The sequence below is a fragment of the Thunnus maccoyii genome, chromosome 19 (genome assembly GCF_910596095.1).
Source record: "Thunnus maccoyii chromosome 19, fThuMac1.1, whole genome shotgun sequence".
Classification (NCBI taxonomy): domain Eukaryota; kingdom Metazoa; phylum Chordata; class Actinopteri; order Scombriformes; family Scombridae; genus Thunnus; species Thunnus maccoyii.
In genome coordinates this window covers 21,446,340-21,463,696 of record NC_056551.1, presented here as the reverse complement: position 1 = coordinate 21,463,696, position 17,357 = coordinate 21,446,340, and the positions used below count along the sequence as shown (strand labels likewise).

Genomic DNA, 17,357 nt, shown 5'->3' with positions numbered 1-17,357 from the left:
TATAATCATTTTTAAGAGTTTCATACTGCATATCTCTTGCTTTTGAGCTACACTTAGAAGCAGTGTGATGCATTTTTATGAAACCTTGAGCTCAATGTTACTCCTACAGCTATTGGGGAGACATTTTGCTAGAAAATCCTCTCCATTTCTGTTGTGAAGGCCATTTCAGGCTTTCTCATACCCACTGCAGGGAATAACAATCAGGCAGTATGTAGGTCAGGCTTGCTGAGAAGTAGGCATCAGTCTTTCACATCCCTCCATCATACATACCCTCCTTTGGACCCCGAGACTGAGCATATGTTCATTCTAGCTGCTTGTAATCTATCTAGGACTGCTTGAGTATGTAATGAATGCAATTCATCTCACATGCACTCAAATTAAAGTTCATCTACATTTCATAATAACAAATCGTCACAAAGAACAATACGCAAAAGGCTATGAGAGACAGACACAAGGGACAAAGGTTTAAAATAGCTAAATAAAACTTTAATAGGTCTAGTTGCAAATGTACATAAATTGCACAGCCACAGTTTGTCAACACAAATTCCTCTGTACATTATTGTTTTGTCACTGTCGTCAAAGGAAGCAGAATCCAGCAAATACTTTATACTTTCAACATACTTACAAAAGTATTTTCTACAAGATAATAGAAAACATACAACATCTTTTACTTTATTTATAGCTTTATATTTTTGATTGATCTTTCTGACGGACTGGCTTAACTGTGTGAGGAGTGAGCTCATGGTTTTTTGACTCCGTAAACTCAATAAAATTAGATCAGAGGTGGGAACACGGATGGGCTAAAAGAACTGATAGCTGAGTACTTAAATTAGAAACCAATATGTGTAGCGATATATATGTGACAGCCTTTTATCAGTTATTATTGTACACTACAGTTTAAAGTGAGACTGTGTAACTTTTGCTGAATATCGACCACTGCTAAATGCTAATCCGCTGTCATGCTAATGAGCAGTTTAGCATTTAGCTCAACAATTGTTTGGCATTTAGCGAAGAATTTGGCTAAAATGCTAAGCTATTGTAACAGTAGCAAGTGGAGAAAAGTCAGTGCTTTGAATCATGAGCATTATACAGCAAACCTAAAATTAGGTAACATTAGCTAACCTTAGCCACCAAAAGCTACTGTTTATAATAGACCAAATAAGGCTGTAGCGGTCAAATCTTCGACTGTTTAGCAGAAAAATGCTAAGCTATTGTAACAGTAACACAAATAAGTCTGAACTTTATCAGTATTGTGCCTTATACAGCAAAATCTCTGTAAAATTTGCTAATAGCCACCAAATGCTAGTGGTTATGACAGTGTGTGAATTGCGTTTTATTGCTTTAGAATTCAACTTTTTATTCATGAGAGGCAAAATGTGTTTTTTCCTTCTGTTAAAAGTTACACAGTCTCATTTTAAACTGCAGTTGTACAATATTGTTTTGGCACTGAATGCCTGGTAAGATATGATGAGGAGAAAAGTCCAGTATCTTCAGTTTGAGGCTGTTCTTTTCTATTCAAACAGAAAAAAAAAGCTAAATAGTTGTGTTTGCACTGATATAGCAGTTTGTGAATAATCATACCAAAATCCCTTTCTTTCGGTTTTTAACTTTAACTTAACCAAGTTTTTAAACATCTCAAACAGGTTTCGTGCTCAAAAGAAAAAAAAAAGAAAAAAAAAAAAAAAAGAAAAGCTACTTATAAACACCAACCACTGAACATAAAAGTGCTTCGAGCTAGACTGATGAGAAATACAGGATTGTGCTTGCGAATCTCATCGAGACTGGACTGCTTGGCCTGAAACCAACGAGGCGTCCTCCACGACTTCCCAAGAGTCAAACTCCTACTTACCTAGTCAGCTTTTTTTTTGGCTAGTGATATTACACTCTAAATACAATAAAAAACAATAGCTTTAACAGGGAGAACACTGAAAGGTTAATTTAATTGTATAGTTCTACCCAGTGAGGACAGGTGACCGACTGAGCTATTTTGTATTTACAATATCCATAATGATACAGCAGAGTTTGAGCACAAGATACATTTACAAAAAGCTCTTGTTAACATTAGGTAAAAATAGTGTGAGCATTTTATTTACACTTTCCCAGGCTGTCCAGCCTCTTGATACACTCAGTTATCATATATATTTACTGTATATGTCTGCAGCAAGCCATTCATCAACATCATCATCATTATCATCATCATCATCATCATCATCACCACCTTCCAATTGGCAACAAAAGAAAACAAATAGTGATACCAATGCTATCATTGGTTCTAGAGCAAGGATGAAGCATGCAGAGCCTCACACTATAGTCTGTTACAGGTAAGAAAAATGAATACAAAAATATACAAAATACAGATGCTGAGATGGAGCTATGGGATCTGAGAGCGATGACAGGAACGATTTGAAGGACCTCTTTAAGACCGACTGTGAGTTAGCATCTTCACATTCAGAAGAACCGGGTGGAGGGTTGGTTGGGTGGGGTGGAGTGGGTGGGGTGGGGGTAAGAAAAAGAGACAAAGACAGGAGATGAGAAGAGAGATGATGCCACTAAGGTTAACAGAGTCACAGTTTGGATGCAGCATACTTCATTACCACTGACAAACAAAGCAGTTAAAAGAGAAATATGTTGTAACTAAGGAGGCCATTAGCACAATGGCTCACCAGTCCAGTGTATACTATGAGCGAGTGCGTCCAAAACACGTCTCTCTCAATAGCTCTTGTGCTACTAGAGCAAGAAGACCACACACACACGTATATATATATATATATAACTCATGAGCCAACCGAAAAATCTACATCTGGGTTTAACTGATCTGTCTTTGGGAGCAGTGACGAGCACCAGGAGAAGAACCGATCACTTGACGGTGCAAGTTGTGCAAGCTACGCCGGAGGTGTTTGAACTACTGTTACAGAAATTACTCTTACATGTAGCGCGTACTGTATGTAAAGGGTTAAACGTCTTGGGAGTTTTTTTTTTTTTTTTGATGGATTGGCTGAGGCGATGGTGCTGATCACTGCTCTGGTGTGGTCTCTTCCTCCAGGGCTCTAAAGCAAGCTACACACTACAGTCTTTCATCGTCAGAGAAAATAAAACTAGATCTCACTCCTAAATAAAGGGCTGCTTTTATATTTGAGATTATCAAATATAGGTATATGTGTGTATATTCTATAGAAGAAAAAAAAAACAAACAAAAGAAATGCATACATCTATATTAAATTTCATTAATATAGTATCACATAGAATTCATTTACTTTAGTTTTCATAATACATTTAAGTGTGTACAATTTTATTTTTGTATTCTTTACAAATCCACAGTATAAGTTGTGCCTTTTTTTTTTTTTTTTTTTTGCAGAAACAGGGGAGAAAGTCGAGGTGTGTTCCTTACTTAAGGCGTTTCATGTACCAATAGCTTTTCACAAAGTGCACTACATAGGTATGGAGGGGGGAAGCAAAGGGGGGGAGGGGTAGGGTGGGGGGGGGAAGTGGGACGTTCAGGAACACACCCGAGGAGTGAAAAGGGAAATAGAGAAGATTGTTTTGGACTAAAAATATCTTTTTTTCTTTTAGCTCCTATTTGGTTCTTTATAAACAATGATTTTCAAATAAAGCACTAGAAATGAATCCTCTCCAGACAACTAAAGTGATAATCCTCAATGTGTGTTATTGTTATTAAGTGGGTCCACTTGGTCGTCAAGAGGAAGAAGAATAAAGAGAAAGAGAAAGAGAGAGAGAGAGAGAGAGAGAGAGAGACGAGGAGAGGAGGGTTGCTAGGGCGACCGTTGTCTGGCGGTCGTCGCTGTGTGTGGTTATATAGTGGTTCGTCCCGGGCGTAGGCAGGGTCTTGAATTGTCCCAGCGACTGCATACATCCACTGGCAAAGTGTTTGACTGATGGACAGCTTTGAGTTTCGTATGTACAAGCTCTGCACCGCCTCCTCTGGCCGTCGCCCTCGTGATGAAGGCCGTCTGGTGATCTTGTTCTCTTGGTGATCTGTCCGTCATGCCAGATCCCACCTCTTTTTGGCTGGCTAACCCCCCAATCAGAGCGAGGTCCTGACTCCCACACTGTGTCCAAAAAGTGGAAATGTCTTCCAAAAAAAGTACTGTCCGCTTTTAAAAATACACACACACGCACACGCACGCACACTTGCACACATCTTGGCGGTCTTTCAAAACTGGCATGCATCCGTGCATGCACGTATAGACGTCCTCTCGTTTATTAACTGTACACACGCAGGCACGCGACACTCACTCGTGGGCAGATGCCAGTCTGTCTAGCAGTTGCTGCTGTTCCTAAACTCTCCGTTCTCAGTAATCTGCAGTTTGGTGGGGTTGGTGGGGGAGATGCCGTTGCGGGTCTGCATGCTGTAGCGCTCCTTCAGCTGGGTCAGCGCGCTCATCAGACGGGCGTTGGCCGCATCCAACGATGCTATACGCTTCTCCTGCACACACACGTATAAATACAGTCAGAGAGACAGTCTTAACAAACAAAAACATGTCATATATATAGCTCATTTCAACAAGATGAACGCCTCTCGTTCATGGGTGGGTGCATGTTTGCAAAGATTTGATCTTTTGCTTCAACATCCCCGGATTTCTTCTTTTGTTTCATTCAGAAAAAATGTCACAGAAAAAGTAAAAAGTAAACTTCACAGTGCTGAGCTTCAAGTCCTGCTGTGAGGAATCAGCAGGGGACAACAGTGTCAGTAGAAGCAAAAGGGGAACTGAAAGAATTAGAAAATGTTATTACAGCTGTCAATGTTGCTCTGCCACAGAAATGGCACAGAAAGGAAGTTGTTTTGCTAAAGGAAAGTGGTCCATGACTAATACTGGAGGTGACCAAAGGGACACGACTATGGTCACGACCTGCATTAAGACCTTGAGGCAGCTGCGGCATAAGATACTTTCAAACTGTAGTTGTTAAAATATGCCGATAAAACCATAAAATCTAGAAAAAAAAAGTTGCAGAAACTCTTCAGTATACTGGCAGTTTTATATCAGATTTTAACTTTTATTTTACTTGATTTCATTCACTCATTTAAACTCCAAATATCTTCACATTAAAGCATTTTAATTCCTGACTCAAATAGGTGTTCATGACTCTTACAACAGGTTTGCACTACTCATAAATTTCATTTGTACCTAAGAGAAAATTTTAAGTAAAATCAGTGAATTCTTTTACTCGTGCCACTTCAGAACGGATCTGTTTGAATGAGTGCTTCTTGCATAAAAGCCTTTATATCAGTTGTATAATGGCGGCGGAGCTGAACCGCGGGAGCGAGCTTCCCTCAATGTCTTTGTAATGAGCTTTTCATTTTCATTCTGTCTGTTTACTGTGGAAGACAACTTATTGCCTTACTGCGGCGTGTTTGTTTACAGATGCAAAGTCTCATTACTTGGAGCGTGAAGGAGATTAATTACCTATGCATGTTCGCGTCTGGCTTTGTGTAAATGCCATGTTGTATTTTTCTTTCCTGTTCTGTTGTAAAACCACTAATAATTAATCTCCAAAGATGCACATATGTGCTTCACTGTGTGTGTTTGCTTATATATATATGTATAATGCACACTTTTTCAAGAGTATACATGAAACGGTATCCAGAGACGACTGTAACAAACACGCACAGCAGCGTTTAATCCTTTATGGCAACACTTCTTCCCACACAATCACTCTCTGGTTAGTTTAATATTATATTCCCAACAATCAATATTCAGAATTCCAGCAACATTTCCCTTGTTTTCTAAGAAGGATTTTAAACACGGTTTTATATGAATAGGAACCACTATGGATTATAGAGGAGCTACATATTGGCAGAAAAGATAAATGTATAAATCTCTGTTTTATAAGAGAGAGAGAGAGAGAGGGGGGGGGGGGGGGGCTGAGATGTTCTGCTCAGCCATTCAAGCTTGTCAACGCCAGCGCTGAGACAGCTATGAATTAAACATCTCTTTGTATTTCAGTGACCCTTTGTCTCCTCAAGCAGAAAACAAAAGTGACAGCACATACAAATGTGAAAAACACAGACAGAAAGTACTGACAAAATTAGATGCAACCTGTGACTAGCGGGCGCTTGGATTTTCCTGTCAGTCAACATATTGCGAAAGCCTAAACTGACCTGTGCGTCGATGATCTTCTGTTTAGAGTCCACCACCGCCTGCATGTCTGAGTGATCCTTCTTCAGCTCCTCTTCCACTGACATTAACCTGGAGATGTAAAGAAGAGGATGAAGTCTAAGTAATAGAAGCACAAAGCTGCATGTCAACAGAACAGCATCTTCCTCTTCCTACCTGCTGATGATGCCCTTCATCTGGAGGTCCTTGTCGTCCTGCTGTCTGCGCAGGCGCTCCTCAGACTCCTCCAGCCTGGCCTGGTACTCCATCAACACCTTCTGGGCCTGCTCGTCCTGACCCTTCAGACGGGCCTCGTACTCCTCCAGCTTCTGCACCGACGCCCGCAGCTTCTCCTGCAGCACCGCGATCTCCTGCTGGTACTGAACAAAGAAGAAGCAGAGAGAGAGGAAGAGATTATCATCATCGCCTTGGTCGTTATCGTAATGATGATCATCATCGTCATCATCAGCCCTATCGGCGGGCTCGTCTTCTTCGTTACAAAGCTGACAAGAACAAAAAAAAAGGAATCTCTCAGCCAGACCTGAGAGTACAATTTCTTTTTCGGATCTCAGGAAATCACACGGTTCAATTACGAGCCACTTTCATTAAAGCACTTTTATACTGAACTTGTATCGCTGCAAAACTTTCCTCACATTTTTTTTTTTTTTTTGCCTTTTAAACTCAATATATTTTTCCTTCCAATCAGGCAATACTTCTACTGATATTGATAAGCTTTCATCATTACTAGAAAATCTTTCAGCTCTTAATAAATCCAAAAAAACAGAATTAAATTCAACTGTTTTCCCCTTTGAAACAAAGACTTTCTGACCTGTTGAGAAGTTAAACTGGCAAAAAAAAAAAAAAAAACAGATAGTGAAAAAGAGAAGGACGGTTAGACTGAACGAAACAAAAGGAGGGGGGGTGAGAAGGGTGGGATGCAACCTGTGAAGTAGGAGTATAGCCTGTGAAATAAGCCCTGAAAATCTCTTCCTGGAGTTTCTTTCAGGCGAGGAGAAAAAACGATTGTAGGAATCAAATCCCTTCTGGATAGAAAACAACACATTCCCTATAACTCTGAAGGATACTGTGGTCAGTCAGCGTGTCACTGGAAGACCAGTGAGAGTGACATCACAGACAGGACGACCTGACAGTGATTAAGGAAGAAGTGATAAAACTTCAGGTTTGATTTGACCAGTTTGCTTGATTTAGTTAAACCGTTGTCTTTAGTCAACGGTTTAACTAAATGTCAATCGTAGTCTGTAGTCAATTGTGGTTTTAGGGAAACCTGTTACATCCCATCAGGCTTCATTCTTACTTTGTTTCCTGATAATGTTTTTTTTCCACTTGATCCTGTCACAGAACAAGTGGACCAAAAGAAGTCACCAGACTAAACTAAAAATGACGGCTGCACACTATGACAAAAAAAGGAATTGTTATACCGTACCTGAGGAAAGTCTGGTTTTAACGAGATTCTTTTCATGTTACAATAATTTTATATGAATTATTCCATTTTAATCAGAAATTCTTGTTGTAACAAGGTATAATTTAATGTGGTTATATCACAAAATGTTCATGTTATTACACAAAGTCGATAAATCTTGTTTCTCATTATAACAACATTCCAATTTATCTCATTCAAACAGGAAACTTTTCACCTTATAACTCGGTATGTTGTTATAACACACACACACACACACACACACACACAAAGACAAACAAGATCCACTTCCTGCCTGAAGACAAGAGGTTTATTTAGCCTTCACTGGCTTTATAATTTAATAACGACTGGCTGTACGGTTCGATTAAGTCTTATTTCATGCTTGTGATGAGACACGTTGAGGTTATCGTTCGTCTGTCCATCCTTCATCTATCTACGTGTTGAACAGGTCACCAGTCTATCACAAGGCTGATACATACAGACAGATAATCATACTCACATTCATAGAGTCAAGGTGTGGCTATCATACATATATTTTTGTCCAGATTAAAAACTGTATGTAAAACTGTAGTTGGAGGGAATAGAGAGAGGTAGAGTCTGTGTTCAGGACCGCTGACAGACAGACGATGGGATATCGGCCTTTGGTATTTATGAGAGGCCGTGAACTGAACGCACATTTTAAGCACGCCATCTTTTCTAATGTCATCTGGCCTTGTGCTTATTGCTGGCGCTGTCAGGAGCAGCGACTGAAAGGTAACAGATGTCTGTACTTGTCAGGTAACAACTGCATCACCGCGCAGGCTGTTAGCAGCTCATTTTCACTCAATCACAGGTTTAACCCGACTGTGCACACGGTAACGGCTCACGATTATAATACACCCGAGTGTCTTTTTAGGCGCTTTTTCTCAAATTTATCAGGTTATAACGAGTAGAGTTTCTTATTTTAAGGATAAATTAGAGATTTGCTTGTTTTGTGTAATAACAGAAAAGTTTCATGTTATAACAAGTGATGACTAGAAATGTTTCTCGTTACAAATTGGGATGTAATTTGAATAGTAATAACAAGACAATATGTCATAATAACATATAAAATATAAAATAAATGAGAACCTGAGCAAGTATTTTGTTGTCATAGTGAAAGTAATACAGCAAGTTTATCTGCATATTACATCTGAACAAACTCCAGATCATTACTCAGCAATAATTGATGGAGAACAATGTGAAAGACAAACTATCAGAGCACCCTGAATGATCAGAGATTCAATTACACACTGTGAGGATGCTGCTGGGATCATTTATCTCTCCTCGTCACCTTCTCTTATTTTTCCCGCATCACTCTCCCGCCTACCACTGGGACATTTTTCCCATCATCCCTCTCTTCCCAGGAGGAAGTGACCTCAAAAAGATTTATCTTATCGGCCTCCTCGACCCTTTCTCCATCTCTAATATCCCCCCTTGCTCTTGTCATTACGTCCCCTGAGAGTGAATGACATCTACTGTATCTATAGCTGCCTTTGTCCTGCCTCTCAGTCCCTGCAGCGATCTCCCTCGAACACGCGACTCAGCGACTCTGCTCGGTAACCAGCGACGTCTTTCTCTACGCTCTTTTCTCTTACCTGCAACCTCCTTTTCTATCTTTAACATCTGATCTCAACTCAGAGGAACCTTTTCTCTCTGAATTGTTTGAAAGAAAAACTCCAATTAATCAGATGTTAGTGAGGAAGGTTTTGCTGAAATATAAAATTGTGTCTTTATTTTTGAGTATTTTGACCTTGCACAGTGTCAACAATCATATATCTGTATACATTAGATGATAAACAGTGTGCCATTTCATTGTTTTTCAGTGTTACAGTTGTTTGTTGCAGATGTGTATTTGAAATTCAAGCGACTAAAGAATATAAATGTTGTATACAAAAGAGAATGGAGGATAAAGGTCATCTGCACAGATGCAGCTCCGTCCCTGCTGTATTACATTTGATGAGAACATCATGGAGTAAGTAGATTTTATTTCAAACGATCCTGACACGATTATCAAGAGACAGCACCATCCGTCCTCTGCATCATGGATAATTAGGCTCAAATATCAAATATGCACAGAAAAAAGATCTGCTGCAGTCCAACAGATCCTTCCACATCAAACTACATTTATTTTTCAATAAAGTTAGACATGTATTTTTGAACTAATTTGCTTCGTTCACTAGTTTCACATGTGCTAATAAATGATGCAATTAAGCGACTAAAGACTTTGTGTAAATGTTTTATGTTGCTTTATTTATCGATCGATAGCGTGAGTTAACTAGTGATTCATTATAACCATAAGCTTCTCACAATCCCCTTCTTATGTGTTTTGGTATTGTTGATTTATCTAAGATTTAATATTCATGCATGTGCTTGTTTTTCGGGGATAAATTCTCCCAGAAAAATTCTCGTTGCTGCTCGGATTGTTTGAGAAACTTCTTCAAATAGCAGAGCCGTCTCTGCGAAATCTTACCGTCTAACAGTTTTCTATGAATGTTCATTTCCTTGAGGTTAGTTTCTCTGACTGAAATGTTGAAACTATAGTTCTTTTGTTCATCTGTATTATTCTTGAATGTATATCTTATATCTGTATATGCAAATGAATTTGACCAAACTATGGACCATTAGCAGGAGCATGAGTCTGAGCTGCTGTGGAAGATTTTCTTGTCGCTGCTCTGGTATTTTAAGGTTGCTGCGGCTTCTTTGTTAGACTGAAGTTATTGCCTTCTTTGGTTGCTCTCCCTGCCTGGGCTTCTGGCTTCCATAAAGTATGAGCTATATTAGGATGACAGGTTTGTATTCATTATGGATGGAGAAAAAAAAAGAAAAAAGAAAAAAAAAGAAAAAAGGGGGAGCATATGGCAGCCAATCAAAAGCGTAGAAGCGAAGCTGAGGGGTGAATGGTTGTAAAGGTTGCTGAGAAGAGAAGCGAGCGGGAACGTAGGCAGAGGAAGCAGCAGGAAAAAAAAAGCTTCTTTCTGTCTCTCTGTTTTCTCACAGAGATGCAAACGCACACAAAGCTCAAACACGTCTGTGTGAATGTACTGCATGTGCATACACACACACGTACACATTCACACACCTGCTTTTGGCTATTAAGTTCATTCCACAGATGGTAAGAAAGAGGGAGTAAAGTAGTGAGGGGTGTGTGGCGTTCCTGAGGTGGAGGGAGGTTTGTTTTTTTTTTTTAATGAAACTATAATATCCATTATTGTAGAAGTATCAAATTGTTTTCCATCACCTTCTTTAGATTAGCTCATCCTACGATACACAGAATGTTGTCCTGAGACAGGAAGTATATTAGAAACCATTAGATGTGGTCGTATTTTCGCTACTGGCACATGCTGATGTTCTCTTCTGGTTATATTTAGCCTCATAATTATTTTGCCTGTAATAACCGCTTTCTGCCATTACTGCTGTTGCTATGACTTCCCTGAAGTTGACAGCTGCAACAAAAGCTCTCACTGTTGGTTGTGAATCAGAACCGATAAACAGCCTGAACGTCGGCGAAAAGCCAATTTCACAAAAACGGGGAGATTGACGCATTATAGGGTCACATGCGGTGCCAGACTGTTGTACAATGCATCCTATTAACTTCAGTTTAATGATATAAACGCTCATATTATGGCTTTAAGTGATAATTTGGGTATGTCTAACAGACCTCAGGCTTAGAGGAAAGGCGAGGGCGAAGTGGGGGGGGGGGGTAGATACAGCAGATAATTAAGTGTAGAAGGGGTGTTTTGAGGGAGGTATATGAGGGAGCTAATGAGAGGAAGAGGAGAGGAAGGACAGTTAAGTGGGCGAAGGGCTGAAGGTTGAGGTGGTTTGTGAAAAAGGAGGGTTGGTAGAAGTCAAAGGTTGGATGAGGAGGCAGGTTACCTTCTCCACCTGAGTCAGATCCTCTCTGTTTCTCAGTGACTCTGGCTCCATCCCCTCATGGTCTAAATACTGCACATTCATATTCAATAGCCAGGCGGCTGTGCGGTCCAGCGCACTGGGGTTCACTGGGGAGGGGGCCTAGTAAAACCAACACAACACACACACACACACGTACATGAGCTGAGTGCAAGTGACGGGGAGGAGGAGGAGGGGGAAGGGGAAGGGGAAGGGGAGGGGGGGGAGTGGAGGAGGAGGAGGAGGAGGAGGAGGGAGGTTGCAATCACAGCACAGAAACAACAGAAATAAGCTTGAAATGCGCTAACTCATCTGGATTGAAAGCAGGTGGGATGGATACGCACTCCTGTTCTGCAAGCTCACACATACGCCGTAGCACACACCTCCGAGCGCTGATTTAAACACGTGTGAGTGAGCGTGCGCACACCTACAGACACATGTACGGTGTCATACATGAGGAAGGTATCTACTATAAGCCCTGGAGGCAGATACTGGCAGGTGAAGTAAGGTGCGTGTGTGTGTTTATATATCTGCCAGTTATCGGATGGACAGATGAGTAGAGAGGGTGGCTGTGGGCTGTTATAGTACATGAGAGGAAACGTAGGATGTTTTTATGCTCATTTGCATTGAAAGCTTTTTCAAAAGGCTGAAATATTTGATTCAGGAAACGGAATAAAACAGAATAAAAGTATAAACTTAAATAGACCGTAGGTGTCAAAGCCCTTTGTAGTGACAATTAATTGATGACCTGTTAGAAAAAAGTTCATTTTAATGCAGACAGATTGAATTAAGATATGAATTCACATTAATTTAGGGTCAAAATCCTGCTTTCTGTTAATAAATGATTTTATCTCGGGCTACGTCACCCATAACATTACATTACAATGGGAAGGACTTTAGAATTTAGAGTTTGATTCATTAATTAGTTGATAATCAAGCTAAAAATAGCAATAAAAATATAAAAATAATCAATTTAATAATAGATTAAAAACACCTAAAATCATTTCCAGCTTTTCATATGTGAGCATTTTCTGCTGTTCTCTGTTTTATATCATTATAAACTGAATATCTTTGGGTTTTGGACTGTTGGTGGAACAAAACAAGATATATGAAGATGTTACTCTGTGCTCTGGGAAATTAATGGACAGTTGTCCTATTACTTTTTGACATTTTGCAGACTGAACAATTAATTGATAATAAAAAAAAAAAATCAACAATAGTTGCAGCCCTAGTAGAATTTAAATCTGACCTGACAACACTCATTTTCACAGATTGTCTAAAAAAAACTAAAAACAAAAAACTTTTAAAGATACTATGATCACATAGAGGTAAAAATCTTTAAAGTCCTCAACTTAAATGTACGTTCATTATCAGTAGTTGAAGCAGCAAAGCTAAAGTTCCCTAAATGTACAAATTAAATAAAGGATTGGTGCTGTTAATTAGCCAGTTAATCTAATGGCAAGAGAGCAAGGCATCATGGTTAATATGCAGATGCCCTTCAGCCAGTCACCAAGGGCAACCATTGACCAGTGTTTTTTAATTAGAGCCTATAATCATGACCTGCCAGTAATGGAAAGACTTGACGGTGAAGGCATGGGAAAGAAACCTCCCACTGTGTCCACAAACACCGACACACACATTGTTATCTATACACTGACTCAGTGATATATCTGTTTGTATCCATGCGGTCTGTTTTTCTGTTGCCTTGTGCGCACGTGTGAGCACATACTGTATATCACTAGTTAATAAGATGCTAATCGTGCCTCCGCCACCCTCATTCTCAGCCCATTAAACTTGACCAGTAAAAACAGTGGTGAAGTGATGAGCTGCCTGTATGCAAATTACTGTTATTACACGCACAATAACTGTAGTTCATTAGGGCACAATGTGCAGTGTCTGTGCTGAGTCCACCCACACAGCCCTTCTCAACATGCTATGAGACAAATGGGCGTTTTTGTAATTGCAACTTTTTCTATCACTGTAATTTCTGGTGATTACACGGACTGAGTCAGCTACTGTATAGCTGACTGTCTTGATTAATGTCCTGATCACTATCGTCCTCAGTTGTTGTAAGTTAAACGTGTGTGTGTGTGCGCTACTGTCGATGCTCCGCGTGTCCCGTACCTGTTTGTGCTGAGCCCTCTGCTTGGTCTCAGGACTGTCACCTTTGGAGGAGGAGGACTGCTGTCGTAACCGAGCCCCGCTGCCCGGCCAGTCGGGTGACGATGTCATCATGCTGCCGGAGGACGGCCGGGGGTAGGGTCCGCTGTTGAGCAGGTTTGGAGGCGTGCGGCCCCGCGTGATGCTCTGAGGTGGAGGTTGGTCTATCCTCCGCTGCGGGCCGGCGCTGTTCTGTCTGGGGACGGTGGGCTGGTGCTGCATTTCTGTCAGGGACAGCTGTCGGCGGTTGAACTCGCCCGAGCGCCTGGTGTACTCGTCCCCGCTGCTCCCGCCACCGCCGCCACCACCACCTCCCCCGCCGCCGCCGCCTCCTCCACCGTGGTTCAAGAAGGCGTGTTTCCCTCCTGCTGGTCCGTCCTCGTTGTTGCTATGGGAACTGACGGAACTGTGGCATTCGGAGCCTGAGTCGGTCATTCCACGAGGGGACACGGGCAGGCAAGCGGCCATCTGGTACACTGGGTTCTGGAAGGACAGGGGGGCTAGTAACTGGGCGGGTCGGCCTGGGGTGCTTTCTGTACCTGGGGTGGTGGGGGTCTGGCCTGGCCTCCTCAAGGTGGGACCTCCAGGGATGTTGCCCTGTGGGACTCTAGCTGACCAGCCGCCACCAGGGGCCGGGCCTTCACCCATGACGTCTGAGGTACTGGGACCTGGGCCACTTTCCAGACTGCGGGGGTCTTGGAGGTCCACCATGGACAGACTCTTGCTGCCATTGGCCATGCCCAGGTCAGGCTCGTTGGTCTCAGAGTAGCTCGAGCTGCGTGCTGGGGAAGGCTGGATCCCTGAGCTCCTTGTCACAAAAAATATGTCCTTATTTTCTGGGGTTGGGGAGGGTAACCTGGTGAAGTCGACCAATCTGAGAGAGAAAACATAGAGAAACAGACCAAAAATAAAATAAATCTGGATAAATCTGGATAATCTAGATAAAAAAAATGGTTCAGATAGCACAAAATATGTCACCCGATCAGAATGAAACAAAATATGTAACGTAAAACCAAAGGGCAGTCTAAAAAACATAACAATAAACAATAAAAACAAAGAAGACCAATCAAACATATCAAACAAACATACTGTACCACTGGAAATTTGTAATCTGAAAAATTTCAATATGTGTGGCTTCTATGCTCGTTCGCTTCGTCCCCTCACCTTCCCGTTCTTCCTTCCCTTCTGCCAGCAGATGGAGGCTTTATTGCCAGTAGACGATTACCTTGACAGACGTGATTTATCTTCCAATAATCTCTATCATTCACATCACGCTCGTCTCCTCCCTCTTTTCTGTGTCCTTCTTCCTCTGTTCCATTACCCTTCCTTACTAACTTCTTTCTCCCCTTCATTCTGCTCAATTTCTTCCCTCTTTTTTTTTCTCCCAACCTTGGTACTGTCTCCTTTTCATTCTCCTACTTTTCATGTCACTGGTCGGCGGACGAAAAGCAATTAGGTGAGAAGGCAGAGCTCATTCGGATGCTGTTTCGGTCTCACGGCATGCTGATGAGGATACACCTCACGCACGTCAATATATAAGCAGACAATTTATTGCGATAAAGAGAGTAGGCTCTGACATTAAGTCATATAGGGACATCACTTTATGCTTCTATTGATCGTGGCCTCCTGATGAGCATAATGATATCAGCTGTCTGGCTCTCTGGCTTCCTGTTTCTCTACTTGTCTCCTCTTCCAGTACAGTATTCTCTCATCTCGTCTGTTCTCTTGTAGCGGTGTATTTACCGGTCTTCCTGAAGCACAGTATCGTTACATTCATCAATCTTTCAGTGTCACCTTGCCATTGTTGAGCCAGGGAGCAAGAGGACTGGAGATAAGTGAGATAAGCTGCTGTCTGAGTGTGTATTCATCCACAGGTGAATAAAAGAAAGGTTTTTTCCTCTGGCTGATGTAAACAAGCAGGGGTGACGCTCTCGCTGTGTCACGGCCTCACATGACAAAACGTTTTAACACTCGAGCAGAATAGGCGGTGTGAGGGAGCTGACTGGTGTCTAGTATCATCGTTGGCTTCGTCACAAATGATGCATTCAATCAGTGTGTGAAATATCCTTTGACGACCGGGGATTCTTGTGTAGTTTTTGTATAAAGTCTCTAAATCAATTCCAGACCCGTAGTTAAAGATGCCAAGAACCGGCTGCTGGCGTAGGCAGTAAAGGCAAAAAAACTTGGAGCACCAGGGAATAAATAAATGATGAAAAATACTGTAAATAAACACAGGTATGTCAGCAGATTGTAGAGGAAAAAGGCTCCGGGATTTAATTGTAACCGACCTTCTAAAAACCAGTGAGCTGTTCCAAAAGAATCAAAGTTTATCTCATTCGGAGAACAGCGGCCAAGAAGCAAATCTTTAAACCCCGTTTGTTATTTGTTTGTTTTGTGATATAAGTGCTGTTCAAGGACTTTCTGTTATATTTTGCACATGGACTCATATGTATTTTAGTTATTGGACTTTTAAATGAGTTGTTTTTTTTTCAAATATGCAGGAGGAGGAACACAACAGCAGATAGTTTGCACAGCTATAACTGGCAGCTCTGATATCCAAGCCAGCAGCTGTGGCCACATTATACATTAGCTGTCTGTTCACTGTAAGATGACCTTTATTGTGCTGCTCAGTTTAAAAAAAAACAAACATAATTAGCTTCATCTTTGAGAACCCAACAAAATGTTTAGTGGGTCTGAGACACCATATTTCACACACTGCTTCTACTAGATGAGATATTAACTGTTTCTTACCCTGACAGATCGTTGTCGATGACCATCTTCTGCAGGCCGGTCGAGATGCTGCAACTTGCCTCAGCGGTAGGCGAACCCATGTGCTCTGAGGACTGTCCGGGTGTCATCTGGACACAGGACGGGTTAGACAGAGCTGTGTTCACTTCCCGCAGGATCCTGGGCAGAGGGCCCAGCTTGGAGGCGGCGCTCTGTGGAGAGAAACGAGAACATTTAACGTGGACATGAAACGTGCATGTTTTGGCGCTGGCATTGCCCAAGTCATGACCCCAATGTTTTCGTAATTTCTACCTAGCTATCTAGCTAGCAAGCCGCCATTTTGGAGTGACATCATTGCCTATGTAACAGGGTTGGTTGGACACCGGGTGCGCTCCTTTTCCTGCAGCCGGGGCACAATCCGGTGAGACATCTCTTAAACGATGTGATCAAGGTTTATTGTGTCATTAATTGTTGATGAGATAATGATGCAACAGTGAAAAAATGATACCAGCAATCACCTGCTGGCTGCTCTGCTGTATGTTAAGTGTTATGAAAGTGTTGCCTGAAAGATCTTGTCCTCTATGTTGACTGCAAACCCTGGAGTCAGTGCCCATAGGAGGGCTCTCTCTGTTTTGTCCTTGTCTTTGTCTTCTTCTGTCCTGTGGCTCCCCAGTCTCTATCTTTCACTGTCTCTACCACTGTATCTGTGGAACTCGGTCAGTCCAACCAACCCTGTGATGTCACAGGTTATAGTGCTGCAAGATGGTGGCGCCCTTGCCACGAAACATATAACGCAGTTTGTCTTTTCTTTTATACGTTTATATTTGTCAAATTTGTTATATAATTGTTGATTAGAGTGGAAATCCTTTTAGTAAATTAACTTCATTGATTGCTTCATATCAACTTGAAGTTTCAAGCAGTTTGAAGTAGTTTGGTTGAATTTCATGTTTAGATATATTTTTATTTAAGTTATTTCCCCTATGCCATACAATCTCTCTTATTCGGAC

At 41.4% G+C, this 17,357-nt stretch overlaps 1 protein-coding gene across 15 annotated transcripts in view; it reads right to left on the bottom strand.

Moving 5' to 3' along the window:
* Positions 1-464: 464 nt before the first annotated feature.
* The window catches only part of LOC121885269 (disabled homolog 2-interacting protein-like), a 149,135-nt gene continuing 132,242 nt past the window's right edge, over positions 465-17,357 (bottom strand). For 14 of the 15 annotated variants that reach the window (XM_042394558.1, XM_042394557.1, XM_042394567.1 and 11 more), the window contains 6 exons: positions 16,375-16,562; positions 13,588-14,497; positions 11,449-11,586; positions 6,291-6,493; positions 6,119-6,206; positions 465-4,444 (listed from right to left, as the gene is read on the bottom strand). In XM_042394558.1, coding sequence (XP_042250492.1) covers positions 4,277-4,444; positions 6,119-6,206; positions 6,291-6,493; positions 11,449-11,586; positions 13,588-14,497; positions 16,375-16,562 — 1,695 coding nt within the window. In that variant the 3' untranslated portion in view covers positions 465-4,276. The remainder of the gene's footprint in view (positions 4,445-6,118; positions 6,207-6,290; positions 6,494-11,448; positions 11,587-13,587; positions 14,498-16,374; positions 16,563-17,357) is intronic. The other variant, XM_042394554.1, reaches the window with a different exon arrangement.